Below are 21,390 nucleotides of genomic sequence, written 5' to 3' on the forward strand. Positions count from 1 at the left end.
AGTCTTTAATGATACAACAAAGTCTTTATTATGGAACAAACAACAAATCTTCACTGGTTCAAACAACACTTCAAGGCTTTCTTAGTCTAGTCCTCAATGGATTGGTACCTGACTTTGATTAACTGTACTTTCTCTGTAGGAAAAAAACCCCTTTTTAACCCCTCCAAGGCTGATTACTATCTATGACATCGGTGTGGGTCCTGCTACCGATTCCAAATGCATCTGGGTATCGAGTAGACCTACCAGCCGAGACTTGTAGATACTTCAGATGGAGTTTTGTGGATCTGTAGTGCTGTCCTTCCTCAGAGAATTATTTGAAAACCTCAAGGTTGTTTTCCCTCTGATTGCTGTGAGGCTGAGAGACTGTGAGCTCTCAGCCAGAGCCTTGGGACCTTTTCCCTGGAATTTCTGTTTCCCCGGATGTTCTTGAGAAAAGAAGCTTTTCTACGGGATGAGCTGGTCTACGTCCTATAGTTTAGCTTCCTTATGAGAGATTGCCCCAAAAATGGCTCCTTTCCCTCCCAGAGCCCTGAACAAGGGGCAGAACCAAAACTTAATTATGATGGACAGGAGGCCTGCCCTATGACTGCAAACAGATAACAGAAAGAAAATAAAGTTGGAGCTCCTGGTACAGCCGTACCAGCACAAGCACAACTTTTTGGGACTGTGGGTTTTAGAATATTGCTTCCTTGTTGTCGTTTACAATAACTATTTTAGAAGCTTAGAATGAATCCTGTCTTTCAGGATGATGTTATTTCAGATTTATCTACTAGTATTTACTGTGATGACACAGATATCAACCTTTGCTCAAAGGGGCCTATCAAAGGCCTTTTTTGGCAGTTATTGAAAGAAACTTTTGTTTTCATGCTGTTGTGCTTTTATTGGATTTTACTGTACACCCTTTGAGAGGCGGGTGGGCAGAAATACAGTTCATGAACCAATATGGTTCTCACATTAAGCAAGCTGTTTGACTCTGCCAAATCCCAATCGTTTTTTCTTATTGGTCCAACTGCATGAAAGGTTGGTTAAACTTTCACAGCAAAGAAAGCTGTTTGGGGAAAAGATTTAGGGTGAGAGGGAGGAGAGGAAATACTTTAATGGGGAGAGAAAAAAGCAAAGGCTTGAAGTGATTGCGAAAGACTGGTTTTTTTGGCTGCATTGATGGATGAAAAGGAGCAGAAAGAGCAGCTGCAGACAAAGAAATAACGTTTCCAGGGTTTTGCAGCCATCTCTGAATTATTTTGAAGAACTTCTAGGTTAAATTGATTGCTTAAGGTAAGTTTTCTTATGTTGTTTGCTCCATTGGATTGTTGGATTTATTAAACGATAAACAATTGCTACTTGAACTGAAACCCTTGAACTCTGTATACTCCTAATGTTGCCAAGTGACAGCTGTATTACTGAACCAGAGCTTGGAAAAACCGTGCCCACGTTGTCTGATGGGTTTTGGCATCTATAGTCCAAAAGCAATTTTTCATAGTCTGCCCTTGGCTCAGCTCAGTCTAAGTAGGATGCTACTACTTGTGAGTTGTCCTCCTTGGTCTCAATGGGGTTAAAAAGAAACTGTGTTTGAACTCTGAACTCTGTTCTTGTCTGCTAAGGCAAATTAATTCTACTTAAGCAAGCTATTTATGCATATCTTGTTTCCCCAAAATTAGAAAAGTGATCATAGGTATCTACCTCCCTATCTTTCTTACTATGTATGATGCTCCTTCCACACAGCTGAATAAAATCCCAGATTATCAGCTTTAAATTGGATTATATGGCAGTGTGGACTCAGATAACCCAGTGCAAAGCAGATATTGTGGATTTTATTTTTTGGTGCAGGAGTGACTTGAGAAACTGCAAGTCACTTCTGGTATGAGATAATTGGCTGTCTGCAAGGATGTTACCCAGGGGACGCCCGGAAGTTTTGATATTTTACCATCCTTGTGGGAGGCTTCTCTCATGTCCCCGCATGGGGAGCTGGAGCTGATAGAGGGAGTTCATCCACGCTCTCCCCAAATTCGAACCTGCAACTTGTCAATCTTCAGTCCTACCAGCACAAGGGCTTAACCCACTGCACCACCAGGGGATTATCTGACTCGATAATCTGGATTGTATGGCTGTATGGAAGGGGCCTGAGATAAAACTTGTGGTGTATCTTTAAGTCATTTCTGATTTATGGAGACCCATGGCCATGGCAGTGCAGCATGTTAAACTGCTAAGCTGCAGAACTTGCTGACCGAAAGATCAGTGGTTTGAATCTGTGGGACGGGGTGAGCTTCTGTTGTTTGCCCCAGCTTCTACCAATCTAGCAGTTCGAAAGTATGACAATGTGAGTATTTATTTTATTTATTTACAATATTTATATTCCGCCCTTCTCACCCTGGAGGGTACTCAAGACAGCTTTACAACAGGCAGCAATTTGATGCCATATAACAATAAACAATTGCAATTAAAGCCAAAAAAATTAAAACATGAATTATTAAAAACAACATTTTAAACCACACCAAACAAACTATAATCCAGGGCCGTCCCATTTGTCGAGTGCATTGTTTTATAGTCACTTATTGCACTGCTCCAATTACTTGTCAAAAGCTTGGTTCCAGAGCCATGTCTTAAGTTTTTTCCCTGAAGCTGATCTAATCACATTAGAGAGGGAGTTCCATAGCTCATTCCACACCAATTGTGCCTGCAAAAGAGGTTGGACTGAGAGTAGATGATCTTAATCTCCGAGATTATTCATAGGGGGAGATACGTTCAGACAGATAAACTCAATAGGTAGCTTACCTACCCGAGTAGATCAATAGGTACTGCTTCAGAAGGAAGGCTCTCCATGCAGTCATGCTGTCCACAAGACCTAGGAGGTGTCTACGGACTCTTCAGCTTAGAAATGGAGATGAGCACCACTCCCCAGTGATGGACCCGACTCGACTTAATGTCAAGAAGAAACCTTTACCTTTAAGAATAAATCTATCATGGGGATATTCTTTGCAAGATTTGTTTAATAGGGACTTTACTTTTGCCTTCTTATGAGGCTGAGTATTACTTGTCCAAGGTCACCCAATTCCCACTTGGTTTGTATGGCCAAATGGGGATTTGAACCCTGACCTCCAGAGCCATATATTCTAACTAAGAATATAATTGAAAATATAATAGCCTGCAAAAACTGTACATACTACACGCTAGTAAATGATAGTAGATCACTGGAGCCACAAGAAATAAAACTGTTGAAATTATAGTGTGATAGTCAATGTGCAAGTGCAAGTCCCTATTGAACTTGCACATAGCAATAACAAGGTAGGAGCAGGGTGGTTTTTAAAAGTTCTTTCTTATGTAGTTTTGACAATGTTGGTTGGACTTCTTATTCTGAATTATTTTAGCATAGGTCTTTGAAACAATATTCTTTTGAGCTATATTTCTTATGTGTTCTTCTGTGCCTGAAATGGCATCTGCAGGTGAATGCCCTTTTAAAGTAGATTTATTAGAGCTCTCTCTCTCTCTCTCTCTCTCTCTCTCTCTGTGTGTGTGTGTGTGTGTGTGTATGAGAGAGAGAGAGAATGAGGGTGTCAGCACAAGAGATTACAAAAGAGAGCTCATCTTCCCTTTAGTTTTGATTATCCAAAGGCAACCAATCTACTTTCCTGTACTGCCCTCCGGTGAGCAAAAGGGGTTCATAGCATGAAGGATGTCTTGGAAGGAGAAATATCCTATATCACTGGTTCCCAACCTTTTTTTGATCAGGGAACCTTTGACCAGGAACCATTTGACAAGAGCGCATCCAGACAGCCCCTTTATTGAGGTAACACCCGCAATAAAGGGGCTGTCCAGATGATGTCCTGGAAAATCCCCAATTAATTCCCCACAAATCAGGAAAACCCTGGTTTGTAGCAAATTAATTAGAGAGTGGATTTATTCCACACCTTCTTGGAAGGCGCAGGATAAACCCATTGTTTCCGATGTCTGGACTGCAGTCCAGACACTATTCCCACAGTTTTCTGGACTAAATTGGTCTGGAAAACTGTGAGAATACCCACCCCTCCCCCAAAGCCCCCCAAACCCTTTTAAAAGTAAAGAAAACTTACCCAGCCTCTAAGGCCCCTTCTACACTGCCATATAACATCCAGATTATCTGATTTGAAGTGGATTATATATAGACTCATATAATCCAGTTCAAAGCAAATAATGTGGATTATCTGATTTGATAATCTAGATTATATGGCAGTGTAAAAGGGGTCCAAGTTTGGTTGGTAACTGAAATATTTGTCAGGAATTTCCTCTTGTTTTCCTTTAATCTCAAGAGCGACTGAACTTTCTCTCATTTACCACTTTTAAATGGATAGTATAGTTACATTGTATAAAAAATCATCTCATAAAGGCCTTACTAGCACCCCAAGTCTGTCTATAGCAGTGTTTCTCAACCCTCCTAATACCGTGACCTCTTAATACAGTTCCTCATGTTGTGGTGACCCCCAACCATAAAATTATTTTCATTGCTATTTCATAACTGTAATTTTACTACTGTTATGAATCGTAATGTAAATATCTGATATGCAGGATGTATTTTCCCATGATCAACAGAAAATACTGGAAGGGTTTGGTGGGCATTGACCTTGAGTTTGGGAGTTGTAGTTCACCTACATCCAGAGAACACTGTGGACTCAAACAATGATGGATCTGGACCAAACTTGGCACGAATACTTAATATGCCCAAATGTGAACACTGGTGGAATTTGGGGGAAATAGACCTTGACATTTGGGATTTGTAGTTGCTGGGATTTATAGTTCACCTACAGTCAAAGAACAGTCTGTGTCCCACCAATGATAGAATTGGGCCACACTTCCCCCACACAACCCCATGACCAACAGACAATATTGTGTTTTCTGATAGTCTTTGGCGACCCCTCTGACACCCCCTCATGAGCCCCCCAGGCGTCCCGACCCCCAGGTTAAGAAACACTTGTCTATACCCACATATTTATTTAACTGATTTAAAAAAAAATCCTTTAATCAATTAAGTTTTTAAAATTAGCAAAAAGAGAAAACATTAAATGTACTTTTTAATGGAAGTGTCTAGAATTAAGATGTTATACTAACTGTGAAATTTAGTCAGTAGGTTGGTTGTTAGAATGAAGTTGGGAAGAAGGGATCATGGCATGCCATCATGAACTCAATGCACAATGGCCGACCTTCTTACAGAGACACCAGAGGCACTTGAAGTAGCCAGCTTCTGGTCAAAGGAAATTTAGCATAAGTTTTTAACTTTGTTTGTGGGTTTTAAAAAATATATTTTAATTGTATTCTCAATTTGCTTCTGACACAATAAAAAAATCATGAACTTAATGGCGGAAAATGACAGAAAGAAGTAATAGTGAAATGGCAGGGAGAAGGTTTGAGGAAAAAAGACGAAGAGAGATCCTGAGAACTGAAAAGCATGGCTTTATTCTCGGTTGGCACCAACCGGATATGGACCCTCCTGGTAAGCCAGGAAAGAAGGGTACAGAACAGAGGAAAAGGCTTGGTTTATATACCCTTTAAAATAATATGCATGCATCATACAGACATCACAATGTGCGTCACAAAATTCTACTTTTACATTGACTTCAATAGCATATTTTCATTTCAACACCTGTCAATCTTCATTAGCATCCCTATCTGAAGAGTTGCTATTAATGAGGACCATCGCCAGAATGTCTACTGGGCCCTGATAGCAAGAATCTCCATCCTAAGATAAGGTCTTCCTGAAACCTCTTGATGGCCACCTCATTAATCTTACGATAAGGTGCCTGGTACGAAAATGGAACCTTTTGAAATATGCCAGAGGCCTCTTAGACATTCCTTTCCTAGATGCTGGCCTCTCTAATTTTGGAGCTTTTAAGAAGTCAAGTGAAGTGAGGGCCATGCATACATACATACATTTCTCTTATATATATTTTCTAACTCCTATTTCTAATATGGATACATCAAATATATATTTTCCAATATGTGTATTATGTATTTTCATCATGCCTTCATCAATAGTAAATAACTTTTTCTCTTCAAAGAAAACTTTTTCTTCCATAAAGCAACTTAATGAAGTTTTCAGGGGGGTAATGACTGCATCTACAGCCAAATATACATGGAGGCGGAAATATGATAGATTCAATTAAGGCAGAATCATGAATGCCTCATAATATACCCTCCAAATGTTCCAAATAATATACCCTCCAAATGTTCCAATCTGGCAGGAATAGTTCTGATTAATTCTCTGTCTATTTTTACCAGACATTTTAAAAATCTCTGGCCCCTTCTACTCCATATAAGACAATCACCGGATGGAAGGAGACAACCAACTGGATATATATGGTGTCATGTGAAAGTCCAGCTGCAATGCCAGGTTGCATGTATCATGTGATAAAGTCCTATGTAATTATCAGCTTCACAATTAGATGCTTTAATAACAGTAGATGGCAATTGGAATTTTATTTTATTTTATGGAAATAATCATTCATTCTAAGCTGAAAAAGTTTTAGACTGATATGTAGTAAGGAGCAGGATTTTTCATTCTGTGGTTTTGTTATGTTCTGCTGAAAGGAGCAGAATCATGTTTCCATTCAATGGTTTTGTTCTGTTATACATCTGAAAAAGCATAAAGACTCCCAGGAGACAGAATCTCAAAATTCTGAAGGCAAGGAGCAGGAACATATCTAAAAGCAAGTCTAAAAACACTTAATACTACAACCTAGGAATGTACAAAGGTTATCCGGAAAGTAAAGTTACAAGGAACGTAGCTGTTGGGAATTTTTGCAGAGGAAGTTGGTATCGCTGCCGTGTCGCAGGAGGTCAGCAGAAGCAAACGGGCAGTGCCAGTCGTCAGTAGCTCATCGATTGGCATTGTGGTGAAGGTTAGAGATGAGTGTCCTCATTCTGTTTCCCTCCAAGTGTGAAGTTCATGGTGTAATATGCTACCTAAATGCTAAGGGCATGAATGCTTCTCCGATTCATCGCAAAATTGTTTCAGTTTATGGAGAGGACCTAATGTCAAGACAGCATGTGACAAAATGGGTATGGAATATATTGTGAGATTATAAAGAAACTTCACAGAGCCATCCAAAACAAACATCATGGGATGCTGACAGCGGGAGTCTGTCCCCTTCATAACAATGCGCATCCGCACACCGCTCATGCAACACAAGAGTTGTTGACTTCATTTGGTTGGGATGTTTTCAGCCACCCCTCCCGTAGCCCCGATCTTGCACTCAGTGACTATCATCTGTTCACTAAAATGAAGGAACACTTTTCCGACGATGACGAGGTGAAAATCAAAGTGATAAACTGGTTGAAAATGGAGGAGGGAAACTTCTATGACACAGGCATCATAAACTTGTCACACGGATGGCAAAATGAATTGAACTGAATAGAGATTATGTGGAAAAATAATGTAATACCTATGCTAGAATCCATGTGAGTTTTATTAAAATATATTTATTCTCTGTATTTTAAAAAATCTTGTAATCTTACCTTCCAGATAGTAGTAATAGTAGTAGTAGTATTTATTTATTTATTTATTTATTTACTATATTTGTATACCACTCTTCTCAGCTCTCAGGGTGACTCAGAGCGGTTAACAAAGCAAATACAATACGTAAACACATGATAAAAACAGTTAAAAACAAGTTAAAAGAATAACATTATAACAATCAATAAACATCATAACATCTCATCTCGTCTCATAGTTAAAATCAAGATCCAGTCTCAACATCCAAATGTTCCATATTTCTATATTAGTTACACTGCCTATTCAAATGCCTGCTCAAACAACCAGGTCTTCACTTTCCTCCGAAATGTGAACAGGGAGGGGGCCGATCTAATTTCTGTGGGAAGGGCGTTCCACAGCTGAGGGGCCACCACTGAGAAGACCCTGTTGCTCGTCCCTGCCAATTAGTGGTAATAATAATAATAATACTTTATTTATATGCCAACCTATCTCCCCTAGGGGACTCAAAGCGGTTTCCACATATGCAAATAATACAAGAGACATACAATGTGAAATATAAAACATAAGCATAAACTATTAACACAACATATATATTAAAACCAATTTAAAAACCAGTTCTGCTCTCTTCTTTCATGAAAGATAAGCTCATAGATCCTCATTCACGATAAAGATTCACCAGTGTTTATACCACAGAACCTAGTGCACATTATTCTCTAACCAAATCTATCCCAATTTTAGTAGGGAAAAGGACACATTTCCAAGCAATTGAATCGAGCCGCGGCATTTACAAGTATAACATAACCCAGCATCTATTTGTTCAGGAAAATACGCATGCAATGTGTATTCTACAAATAAAAAAACTGGGAAGGTGTGTTGCAATGTTTAACTTTTGTCTACTGCTGCATCCAATGTCAAGATTTTTCCTTTTCAAGCAGGGCACAAAATGCCAAAGCAACACCAGAAAAAAAGAAGTTTATGCCAACAAACTGGAGCACTTTTGTGGAAGAACATACTTCTGAAATGGAGGATGAAGATACAAAGTATTCAGGTACATGGAAGGAACTAACTGGGGTAAAAAGAAAACTCAGATGCTGTTTGGGCTCGGTATTATTTCTCCTGATATTGGCACTCTGGTCTGCTTGAGTCTCGGTACTAATGGATTCATTTTGCAGCCTGCTAAGGGGATGTTGGCAGATTTTTGCAATACTGTCTACTCCCCATAAAGCAGGGAATGGTCATGTGAGGAGGGAGGACTTTGGAAGTAGTTGAGTAAGTCAGAGCATGGCAAATCCATGAGGCAATGAGGGAAACTATCACCTCATGCCCCGCATTGCACGCATCGCTGTGTTGCCAGCCGGAGTACCTCCTCATTGTAGGCAATGGGAACACAGGAAGCAGATGTTCTATGAACAGTGTCCTAGGACACTGATAGGACACTGCGAAGTTGGAGCCCTACCAGAAGTAGTCCGACATCATGTGATGGCCTCCATCTGACTCTGTCCTGGCAGCGTCCTAGGACACTGGAAAAAGACAATCCAATGAGGTCCTATGCTATACATGAGTATATACAGTCACTAAGTGAATAAAACAAAGCAGTTCCCTTTTATTTAAGACATATCAGCATGTAATATGTTCAAAAGTTCCAATGGTCTTTCAAGACTAAAAGGCTTGACATTTACTTCACTTCATGTGTGTCATCCACCATTCACTTATTTCTTGTTCTGTGTGTGAGTAAATATGTAGAAGGAGAAGGGTAGTAGAAGAGGGGATTTTCTCCTTCCATCCCCTTTTATATGCATTTTATAACTCTAAGTGTGTGTATGTTTGTGTGTGTTCATAGAATCATAGAGCTGGAAGAGACCCTGTGGGCCATCCAGTCCAACGCCCTGCCAAGGAGCAGGATAATCACATTCAAACCACCCCTGACAGATGGCCATCTAGCCTCTGTTTAAAAGCCTCCAAAAAAAGAAGAAGCCTCCAACACACTCTAGGGCAGAGAGTTCCACTGCTGAACAGCTCTTGCAGTGAGGAGGTTTTTCCTAATGTTCAGGTGGAATCTCCTTTCCTGTAGTTTGAAGCCCGTGTTCCGCATCCTAGTCTCCAGGGCAGCAGAAAACAAGCCTGCTCCCTCCTCCCTATGACTTTCTCTCACATATTTATACAGTACATGGCTATCATGTCTCCTCTCAGACTTCTCTTCTGCAGGCCAAACATGCCCAGCTCTTTAAGCTGTTCCTCATGGGCTTGTTCTCCAGACCTTTGATCATTTGCATCTCCAGACCCTTGATCATGCATGCATGCATATGTGTATGTGGGTTTATATATATCCACATGTGTTACAGGTATAAAGGGCCGGGCTATAGCACATCTGGTAAATCACCACCAGCAACAATAAGATCTACCAACCCAAAAGGTTGCCAGTTCGAAGCCAAGGTCGGTGTGAGTACCTGACTGTCAGCCAAGCTCACTGTTTACCTAAGCAGTTAATAAACAGCTTAGAGCCGTTAGTAGATAAATTAGGTACTACTAAAAAGTGGGGGAGGTATTTTACGACACCATAAAAGAAAAAGACCAGAAATGCAGCAGCCAAAAGGAAGAGGGAAGTCCTGATGGCTCTTCATAATAGAGGATGGCATGACAGCACCCCTCTGTAGCTGTATTTGAGCACAACCTCCAAGGTGCCAAAAAGCTGGATGTCGACACAGCATACCTCCTTTCTGTCTCTTCTGTCCTTGTCTGTCCAAACAGTATTGAATGTTTTGCCATGTATGTGTACTGTGATCCACCCTGAGTTCCCTTGGGGAGATAGGGTGGAATATAAATAAAATGTGTGTGTGTGCATGTATTATATGACTGAGTATAGTAACTAGAAGGGATATCCTTCTGTGTTCCTTGTAATTTCATTAGCACAGGAATGAGTCATATAGCGCTCCATATGATTTTGGACCTCATCTTCTAGCAGTTGTACCCAGTCTATTTATTAAGATAAGGAATGCTGGAAGCTGTAGTCCAACAACATCTGGAGGCCACATAGTTCTCATACTGGCTGTATAATCTGAAGAAAAATATAATTATTGCATGAAACTTCCTGAATTGACCTGGAAGTGATCGTCACTGACTTTTTTCTCATCTCCAGGAACTGTTCTCATCATTGAGTCTTCTCCTTGCATTCTTAATTTTGTCAGCCATGATTGAACTTCATAGAAGTGGGGAAGTACCTTGGGCATCTCTTGGACAACTAGATGACCCTGTCTTCAATAGTACGGATTCTACAATTCTCTATACACCAGATACAAAACTCACAAGAAAAGTAATGGAAAAATTAGAAAATGTCTCTATTTTGAAAGGTATATATTATCATTCTAAACATGCTTATTACAACTGTTCTTTCATAAAGCTTAGTGTGTACTGAGAGCGATGTTGGCTGCTCAATGAGCTTGGCCTTGGAAGAGCTGACAATGTTACAAGTGTCTCTGTACATGCATAGAGTGTCTTTCTCTCACCACTAAACAATAATTGTCTCTAGGATTCAGGATTGGTGTTTACTAGGGCTGGGCAACCACGGAAAATTTTGTTTCTAAACTTGATTCGTTTTTAGTGGGTTTTTCCATTTTGTTTTTTAAAAGAATTCCGAAATTTTTCTTTAAAAAAGTTCAATATTTACGAAATTTTGGAAATTACGGAAATTACGAAACAAATACGAAACAATTATGAATCGATTAGTTAATGGTGGACGTGATTGCGCAATGCACTAAAAAAACCTCCAAATGGGACAGGGGGAACTTCTGAAGCTTCCCTCTCCCTCTGTTGTTGACTGCTGGTGTGATAATTTATTTTTTTATCACTGATAAAACAAATAACAGCTATAAAACTTGCACCAGACATACTGAAATAATAACGAAACAATTTCGAAACAATTTCGAAACGATTACGAAACAATTACGAACCAATTACGAAACAAATTGAAAAATTCGTTTCGATTTTTAGTTGCTCCTGAATGGTTCAATATCGCTTCATTATAAAAAAAAAATAACGAATTAATAACGAATTACGAAATTAACGAACGAAACCGCCCAGCCCTAGTGTTTACCTTTCAAAGGAAAAGCAAAACTGAGACAAGACATTTATCTCCTAAGGAATTAAACAGTGTTGAAATGTCTCTGTGTATTCAGTAAGACTTTTTCCCCTTCTGTAAATTTTTGCGCCCTTTCAACCATAATTGGTCCACAACACTTTGGTCACTGCTTGCTTGAAGTGCAAATGATGCCTCTTCCTGTTTTTCAGTTCAGGAGGAATTTGGGCAAGGTGAGGGATCATATTAGTTCTCTTCCCTCTTTCCTCCTAGCTGTTTTGTGTTTAGAGTAACTTTTTTTCAATAGTTCAACTTCCCCTTTTATTGCCCTAGCTGGCTACCAGCTTTCCAGTGGCAGGTGAAATTTCAGCCATGCTTTTGATTAGTTCAATAAATGCAGAAGAAATACATTGTAGAGAGAAAGGATTCCCCGAAGTACAAGGGCAAAAGGCCACTATACACCAAAAAAAAATACAGTTATATAATCATAAGAATGTATATCATATCAATGCTATAGTACTACAGTATTCAATGTACAAGCAACTTGTACAAAGTATACATAACAGAGATTCACAATGCAAATCTCTAAACCCAAAATTCCCTTTTGTGGGATAAACAACTGATTCCTACATAAAAAATGCTCAAGTTTGTAAGTTTATTTCGAAAACCAAAAGTTTATCATTGACAAAATCAAAGATTATAAGTCCTTTTTTGCAAGTCTCTTATTCAAAAACTTCCAAATGTGGAATAAACAGCTGATTCCTACAGTAGAATGCACAAGTTTGTGAGTCCTTTTTTAGCCAAAGTTTGTCAACAATAAATCCAAGTTTGGACATATTGACCCATATAGCATTCCGTACTTAGATGTTTTGGTTACCAAATGGAACAGTAGACTAGTGGTCAATAGTTACCACAAACCAACAGATCAAAACTCAACTCTTCATTATTCTAGCTTCCATTCGCCAGCTTTAAAGAATAATTTACCTTTTTCTCAAATACTGAGAATCAAACACAATTGCACACTGCAACAAGATTTTGAATATAATCTAGCATCAGTAAAAAATCAATTTATAGCTAAGGGTTATCCAGGTCATCTTATTGATAATGCCATCATCAGAGCATCCAAAGTTTCACACACCACTCTGCTGGCAGACAAATCTATGTCTACAGACAACAGATTGGTCTGGCCCTTGACATTAACTAATTTCTCTAGACAGGTTATTAAAACTGTAAAAAATATTGGCAACTCATTAAAGACATACCAGGTTGTGAAAAACCTCCCATGATAGCACACAAAAGAATACAAAACTTGAGAGACATGTTGGTACATTCAGGTATTAACCACGATTCTCAAACTAAGAGGATTAGACCTAATTTAGTAGGAAATTTTCCTTGTTACCGTTGCACCATATGTCCACAATTTATTCGAACTAAGGTTTTTCAAAATGCCCAAACTAAGAGGATTTATCAACTTCAACACTTTGCTACATGCACCACCAAAGGTGTTATTTATGTCATCTTCTGTCCCTGCTCCCTGATGTATGTTGGGCAGACCAACAGACAAATTAAACTCCATGTAATCAAACACAAGAGTAAAATTAGGAATCAGGCCATTGACTCAAGCCTGGATAAACATTTCAATGTCATGAACCATAGTCCTGAATCGTTCCAGGTCCTAGTTTTAGAGGTAGTTACATCCTCCTCAAACAGATTTATCCACTAGACTACAACAATGTGAAGTCTTCTGGAATTTTACTCTTAAAACTGTGTATCCTAAGGGCCTAAATGATTCCATTTATTTCAATGTTTCATGTGAGCCGGTACATGCCTCTTTAAACAGGTTTTTCTCATGAGTAACTTGCAATTAATGATTGGGATATAGTCACACTGGTAACCATACCAGGCCCCTTTAAATTTCTCACTAATACACTTTAAATTTCTCTATATATACTGGGTTATCTACCTGCCTCTCCTGGGCTTGCCATGGAATCAAACTAATAGCAGAGCACCTTTGTAGGAGAACTTACGTGAGTATTCTTGGTTCCTGTTTGTATGCTTTCACTACATTTGGTAATTTATTTCCTACACTCTGCTTTTTAGCCACTCATATGTGTTCCCTGTAGGTCCACGTCATTGTTGACATTTATATATTGACTCTGCTCAAAGAACTTACTATTTTGCAAAACTGACTATTTGAGGATTTCTACACTTGTATCAACTACCACGTGAGGAAGACTCCACATAGTTGAAACTGGTTGTGGTTTATAAACTGTGGACTCCAAAAAAGGATTGACAAACTTGGATTAGTTGTAGACAAACTTTGGTCAAAAAAGGATTTTTGATGTAGGAATCAGTTGTTTATCCCACATAAGGAAATTTTGGGTTTAGAGATTTGCATTGTGAATCTCTGTTATGTATACTTTGTACAAGTTGCTCGTACATTGAATATTGTAGTACTATAGCATTGATATGATATACATTCTTATGATTATATAACTGTATTATTTTTTGGTGTATATTTTGCCCTTGAACAAATACATTAGCCATGATCATTACAGCTTACAGTGTTCAGGGGATGTTTTCCCTCTCTTTTATAATAACGACCAGATCTCTGTGTTACAGGTATAAAGACAGAATTGATAGACAATGAAAAAGACTTCCTAGAGGAATACAGCAGAAATACTATTGGAGTTGCATTTCGGGATGATGTTTCCTATGAACTTAGATTTCCTTTGTATTTGGTGCAATCTCCAGATGATTTTAATGCTGAAATAGGTAATTCAACATGGTTTTAAGTCTCAATGTGGACTCAAATCCTTCACTTCTGAATATAAAAAGGCAGGGATCATAAATTGCATGCTACATACTTGATGTACTATCTTCATTGTGTCCATAGGCCTCAGCTCAGAAATAGAGGTTACTGTTGCACTCTGGCCTGAATTCACCTTTGCACCTAGCACCGTACAAGAGTCCAGTAGTACTAACTAAACTGTTTATTGAAGAAGACAAATATAAAAAATGTACAAAGCAATGTCCAGAAAGCAATAGGAAAAAGGCTTTCAAAAGGCAATAGTCCATACATCAAACTTTTGTTCAAAAGTGACAAAATACATGTAAAAAATGGGAATAAAAAATAGACATAAATCCTTAATCCGAAACCCAGGAATCGAAACATAGACATAAATCTATAACCAGGAACACAGGAACTTCTTCCAAAACATGAATCCATGAACATGAGCACAAGACTTTCCGAAAGATCTTAAATATAGACTTTTTAAATTTATTTACAATATTTATATTTCGCCCTTCTCGCCCCATAGGGGACTCAAGGTGGATTTCAATGTACATATACATGGCAAACATTCAATGCCATAGACACACAACGTATATAGACAGACACGCAGAGGCTATTTAACATTCCAGCTTTTGATGAGGTTATTCTGGCCACCAGGGGAGCTGTTGCTTCACTGTCCATTTGTGACACTGATGAAGTACTTCCTCATTTTTTGTATGCTTGCTGGAGATTTTTATGGTGTCATAAATTAGTTAAATTAGCCTCCTCGCTTATACAGTACCTAAATTTCCTACTTGACAGATGCAACTATCTTTCGGGCAGCAAAGATTGACAGCAAGCTACACAAATTGGTCGGAAGCTCACTCCGATCTGGGCTGGCTTCGAACTCATGACCTTTTGGTCAGTACTGATTTTTTTTTTAAAAAAACAATTCTTTATTGTATTGTTAACAACTATTTGTAATACATTTATCTTTACTTTACATTGCTTTAGTTTCAATACATTTTTTCTTTCCACCCCTCCCCCCGTTGACAAGTTGGTCCTTCTTCCTTTATTCGAGCCATTGTTGCATTCTATCTAGGTTTTTTTCCAATGATCATCTTCTGGTTTAGCTTCTTGTATCCAATTTTTAAAGGGTGACCATATTTCTTTGATTTCCATGTGCTTTTCTGTCCATAGTTTTTCATTTCTTATAATGTCCATAATTTCCAATTGTACTTGTTCTCACACATATTTATACCATTTTCCCAGGGTCCATTTCTTTTTTTCTTTCCACCCATAGACAATCACAGCATGTGCTCCTCTAAACATCATCATAACTAATTTTTGTTCATGCGCTTTTATTTTAATGTCCCCGCAAATCCCTTTTAAGAGAATCTCCATATTTAAATCATTTTTTTATTTTTGTATATAATTCAATTTTCATGAAGATTTGATTCCAGAACTTTTGTGTCTCCTTACATTCCCACCATAGATGTGAGTACCAGGCTTCTCTACTCCCACAGTGATAACATTACGGATTTAGACCCTGGATCCTATGTGCCAATTGAATTGGTGTCCTATACCATTTTGTTATTACTTTCTACTCCAGATCCCTATATTTTTCTATCTTTATTTTATTTAATCCATTCCTTATTCTATCTATTTTTTTCTTTCCCTATGCCTCCTTCCTTTTCCCATCTATTTTCCATCCTTTTATACATAAATTCCCTGTCTTCTAACATTTTTCCATATATTTTACCTAACCCTTTTTGCCTTTCACTGGATCTTTCTTTCAATATTCTATCTATTATATTTTCGCCCATATTTCTTTCTTCCTTTTTTATTTGTTCCCAAATATCTCTTAATATTAATATTAGCCTAAATCTTTCTTCCCCTAAATTTTCTAGCTGACTCCATTCCATTAGTACATCTTTTTCGTTATATAAATCCTTTATTTTATAATATCCCAGCTGTTTCAGTTTCTTTATAACACTCTTATCTTCTTTGTTCCTCAGACTCCCTATTGGCGCCTCCTTTGAGAAAAATGGCATCCATTTTTCCCCCATTTCTCCCATATCTATAAAGCTATTTTCCTTGGACCTATTGTTTTCCTTATCACCTCTTTTAGTTTTTGTGTGAAGATTCCATATTCACCTTGACCTTTGTTTACTTCATTTTCTATTTTTATCCATTTCACTTGATTTTCTTCTTCTAGTTCCAAAATTGCCTTCAATTGAAATGCTTCATAATATTCTTGTAATTTTGGTATCGCCCATCCTATTTCTTTGTTTGACATATATAATTCCTTATTACTTATTCTTGGTCTCTTCCCCCCAAATATCCACTTTCTAATTTCTCCATCCCATTTTTGAAATGTTTGCTGCGAGATATCTAATGGCAGTGTTTGGAACAAATACAAAATTTTAGGGAGTATACACATTTTAATTGGCCTAATTCTCATCAATATATTTAATTTTTTTCCTTCCAATTTTTCATTTGTTTTTGTATCTTCCCCCATATTTTCTTATTATTTAAGTCCCAAAGCCTCTCTGATGTATTTGTTAGGAAAATACCCAGATCAAAAGTGATCTTAACGCAGCTGACTCCCAGCCAGCTGCGTTACAGTCCCAGTGAACGTGGAACAAGGACAAGAGCCATGGTGTACACGTTAATGCAGTGTTGCCTGCTCTAACCCTTTCAGTAATCAACACTTTAATTTAAGGTCCACAAGCCATGAAGTCATTCATTCGACATCTGGTCTGTTTCAAGGATTTCTCACTGAGTCTCTGTGACCTCCATAATCTGACTCCTTTCTCTCAGAGATCAAGTCCCATACTCCTGCTGACTTCAGGTGTTTTCCCAGGGGAAAGAGCTTTCCCTTCCAGCTCCTTATCTTCCATTGTCAAGGAACTGCCAGGGGAAAGGTCTTTTCTATATTTTGATACCAAAGAACCCCATTTCCACCCTACTCTGAAGCCATTTCTTTCTGACCGGACTCAGACCCATCCTTCCAGACAGAATCATGATCCAAAATCCCCTCATTTCCCACCCCAGAAAGCCCATCATTCCTCACAACCTCTGGCTGAACAATTCTGTCATCTTCAGCCTCTGGCTGAACCACAACAGTTACCTTTATGAATTAGTCTTTTTTCTGTCTTGAATCTCTCACCATCTATCTGCAATGGATGACCCAGTTCACTTTCTCCACACTATGAAAAAAATTCAACACCTTTATTGTGTCTCCCATTACTTATCTTTATTCTGTTTTCCCTTTCAGTATTTTTTGTGCAATACCCTATCTGGGATGCTCTGATCAGAGCTGTGCATACTATTTCAGAAAATCTCACTATCCCTTTGTACAAAAGCATTGCAATATTAGTAGTTTATTTTTTTTAAATCTTCCAAGTATCAAAATTCCTTTTATGATAGTTCCATGCCCTTCCTTTCCCTTGTTACTTGCCTCATCCTGCACTGCTGCTATCTGTTACTGGCAGAGCTTTGATAGATGAAAAAACAACAACTAGTGCTCTTCGAAGCAGAGGGGTGAGGAAATTAGCAGTGGTGATACCTTGTGTATATTTGTGAAGTCAAACATGACCCCCCCAATAAAAGATAGGAAAGCCACACCCTGTCCTAATCTGTCACCCATTCAACTTTTTTTCTCATCGAAACTTCCACCAAAGTTCCCCCATTGTTCCTGTGTCTCAGCACTGGAAAATCCGGATTCAATGTTTATTGCAACCACTCAGTGACAATAGCCAGACTGGCTCGCAGGCCCTTAGGACTCGCTTGTCACTTGGACATTTCCTAATCTCCATAATCCACTCAAGAATGCATTGATTCCTCTTGTCCCGCCTCCCTCTCTCCTGATTCGTCAGGACGCCAAGGCAGCAGAAGCCCAGCAATTGGCTCAGGAGAAGGCCAAGCCTCCTCCCAGCTGAAGAGCGGCAGCCAATTATCGTCGAGCCAGCAGGGGGGCGGGGAATGGGAGATTCAAACCTGGCAGCTCTGTTTTATGTATAAAAAGGCCTTTATTTTTGTACACTGTATGCTTAGCTTGGCGAAATATTGCTGCTTTGCATCCTTTTCAACTGAATCACAATAAAACCATCTCAGTGGCGCTTCCTTCAACTTTGGTGAGATTTCTTTTGGGAACTTAAGAAAAACCTTTTAAATTGAGCTTCTCTTTGCTCACCATTGTAGCGAGCCCTTTTTGGTGGGTCCGCAGGATCTTTTCTTCAGGGCCAGACCCTTTTAAATTCCTCCATGATTTCATTTGGGTAATATGCAAATTAGGCCACCTAGTTTTGAGGAACTTCCCTATCTAGGACAGATACCCTATCTGCTGGATCTGGCCACAATTCTCTAAATATGTACAAACCTCCTAAGAAACTCACAAACAAAAAAGACATACAATTACCTGCAAGACAATCTACCTCTTTCATGGAGGAAGTGTCGAGAGAAAGTCTTATTTCTCCAAATATTGAACTCAGCTTTCACCTCCCAGAATTTCGGGTTCCTTGGGGCTCTTCCACACAGCCCTCTATCCCAGAATATCAAGGCAAAAAAAAATCCCACAATGTCTGCTTTGAACTGGGTTATCTGAGTCCACACTCAGATAATTTGGGATTTTCTGCCTTGATATTCTGGGATAGAGGGCTGTGGGGAAGGGCCCTTGGTAGCTGACTTTACCTTCTTCAGGGCAAGCATAGGTTCTAATGTAGGACAAAATAAACAAGCCAGCCTTAAAAAGTACTACCGGTTACTTTCCTTGATTTAAAGCATCAGAGATTTTTTTAAAGATTTCAAAAAATTAATTATTGGCATTACTTTTGAAGAATTGTTTAAGTCTTCCTGCTGAAATTACCTGTATAAAGACAAAGTGGTTTAAAAGTTCTAAAAATCGTGGGGATAAAGAATTATTTAATTTGCTGGTGGTCACAACAGACAGAACTAGCTTTTTCCGGTTAATTGCAGTGATATAAATTTACATGTTTGCATATACAGCTAGGTAACATTTCTACTTCTGTTTATTGTTTTTAGATTTCTGTTACAACTTTTCAGATTCGTATTGTTCTTCTCCAAGATACTGGTTCAAAGGATTTATATCAGTGCAATCCAGTATTGATAGTGCTCTTATAGAAGTAAGTATTCATATGAGAGTCTTTTCTTTTCCTTTGATTGAATTACTATGTGATTCCTCCTTTCAACAGGAAGGAGGAAACCATGAAAATGAACAAAATCTGGCTACCAATATTTTTAAAACTCTAAAATCAGGACAGTAACTAAAGAGCAAAACTAAAAAAACCAGGGGATTTGTAAACAGGAAACAATCAGGGGCACCTCCCAACAAAGGATTGTCACAGGCAGGAAGCAGCCAGGCTTGAAGCCGCAAGTCTATTCCGTACTAATCAAGGTGGCCAATTGCAACATTCACACTTGCCTCAAGCAGACAAGAGTTCTTTCTCCCACCCTGGACATTTCACCCCACTCGCTTAGTTTCCAGCAGACCCCTCAACCTCTGAAGATTCCTGTTGTGTAGGAATGTGATGGATGGATGGAAAGACAATCATTATAATTTTTTAGTTAAATATTGCTTTTGTTAACCTGTCCCCACTGGATCACTTGCAAGGGGGAGCAACAGGAAACCTCTTCACCACTGCAATTTCTGGGCTGTAAGTTAATATTTAATGAGGGAAGATCCATAAGATTAATCAAGAGGAACCCATTATTTTGACTCCCTGCTCCCCTTAGACCAGTGTTTTCAACCTGGGGGTCGAGACCCCTGGGGGGATTGTGGAGAGGTGTCAGAGGGTTAGCCAAAGACCATCAGAAAACACAGTATTTTCTATTGGTCATTGGGGTTCTGTGTGGGAAGTTTGGCCCCATTCTATCATTGGTGAATTCCAGAATACTCTTTGATAATAGGTGAACTATAAATCCCAGCAACTACAAATCCCAAATGTCAAGCTCTATTTTCCCCAAACTCCACCAGGCAGGCCTGTAGCCAGGATTTCGTTTGGGGGGGGGGGGGGCTAAAAAAATTTAAGGGGGGGGGTTTCGGGGGGGGACTGAGTTTCGGGGGGGGGGGGGTCTGAGTGAAAGAGGGTCTAGCCTAGCAAACCTTTTGTATTATTACCCCAATACCCCAATGCATATGGGATATATTGATTATGGTGATCAGATCATGATATGAATAAACATAACAGTTTAAATAATGCACCAGTAAGGCCTTTTCGCGAACCACCATCAGAATTTCGGGGGGGGGGGGGGGGGGCGGGGGGGCTGAAGCCCCCCCAAGCCCCCCCCCCCCCCCGGCTACATGCCTGCCACCAGGGTTCACATTTGGGCATATTGAGTATTTGTGACAAATTTGGTCCAGATCCATCATTGTTTGAGTCCACAGTGCTTTCTGAATGAAGGTGAACTACAACTCCAAAACTCAAGGTCAATGCCCACCAAACCCTTCCAGTATTTTCTGTTGGTCATGGGAGTTCAGTGTGTCGAGTTTGGTTCAATTCCATTGTTTGTGGCATTCAGAATGCTCTTTAATTGTAGGTTAAACATAAATCCCAGCAACAACAACTCCCAAATGACAAAATCAATTCCCCTCCCCCAAGCCCCACCAGTATTCAAATTTGGGCGTACTGGGTATTTGTGCCAAATTTGATCCAGTGAATGAAAATACATCCTGCATATCAGATATTTACGTTATGATTCATAACAGCAGCAAAATTACAGTTAAGTAGGAATGAAAATAATTTTATGGTTGGGGTCACCACAACAGGAGGAAGTGCATTAAGGGGTCACCGCATTAGGAAGGTTGAGAAGCACTGCCTTAGACTGAAGTGCCATGACACAATCCTCCTTATTGTGGTATACTAGCCATCCCCTGCCACGTGTTGCTGTGGCCCACATGGGGGTTCTGTGTGGGAGGTTTGGCCCAATTCTATTGTTGGTGGGATTCAGAATGCTCTGTGATTGTAGGTGAACTATAAATCCCAGCAACTACAACTCCCAAATGTCAAGATTCTATTTTCCCCAAACTCCACTAGTGTTCAAATTTGGGCATATTGAGTATTC

General features: G+C 39.2%; 1 protein-coding gene across 2 annotated transcripts in view; it reads left to right on the top strand.

Moving 5' to 3' along the window:
• Positions 1-912: 912 nt before the first annotated feature.
• LOC132767749 (ABC-type organic anion transporter ABCA8-like) overlaps positions 913-21,390 on the top strand; it is a 93,695-nt gene continuing 73,217 nt past the window's right edge. Inside the window, exons 1-5 of one of the 2 annotated variants that reach the window (XM_067464231.1) lie at positions 913-1,275; positions 8,392-8,507; positions 10,596-10,806; positions 14,154-14,306; positions 19,351-19,451. In XM_067464231.1, the coding sequence (XP_067320332.1) occupies positions 8,403-8,507; positions 10,596-10,806; positions 14,154-14,306; positions 19,351-19,451 (570 nt within the window). In that variant the 5' untranslated portion in view covers positions 913-1,275; positions 8,392-8,402. The remainder of the gene's footprint in view (positions 1,276-8,391; positions 8,508-10,595; positions 10,807-14,153; positions 14,307-19,350; positions 19,452-21,390) is intronic. The other variant, XM_067464232.1, reaches the window with a different exon arrangement.

The sequence above is a fragment of the Anolis sagrei genome, chromosome 2 (genome assembly GCF_037176765.1).
Source record: "Anolis sagrei isolate rAnoSag1 chromosome 2, rAnoSag1.mat, whole genome shotgun sequence".
Taxonomy (NCBI): Eukaryota; Metazoa; Chordata; class Lepidosauria; order Squamata; family Dactyloidae; genus Anolis; species Anolis sagrei.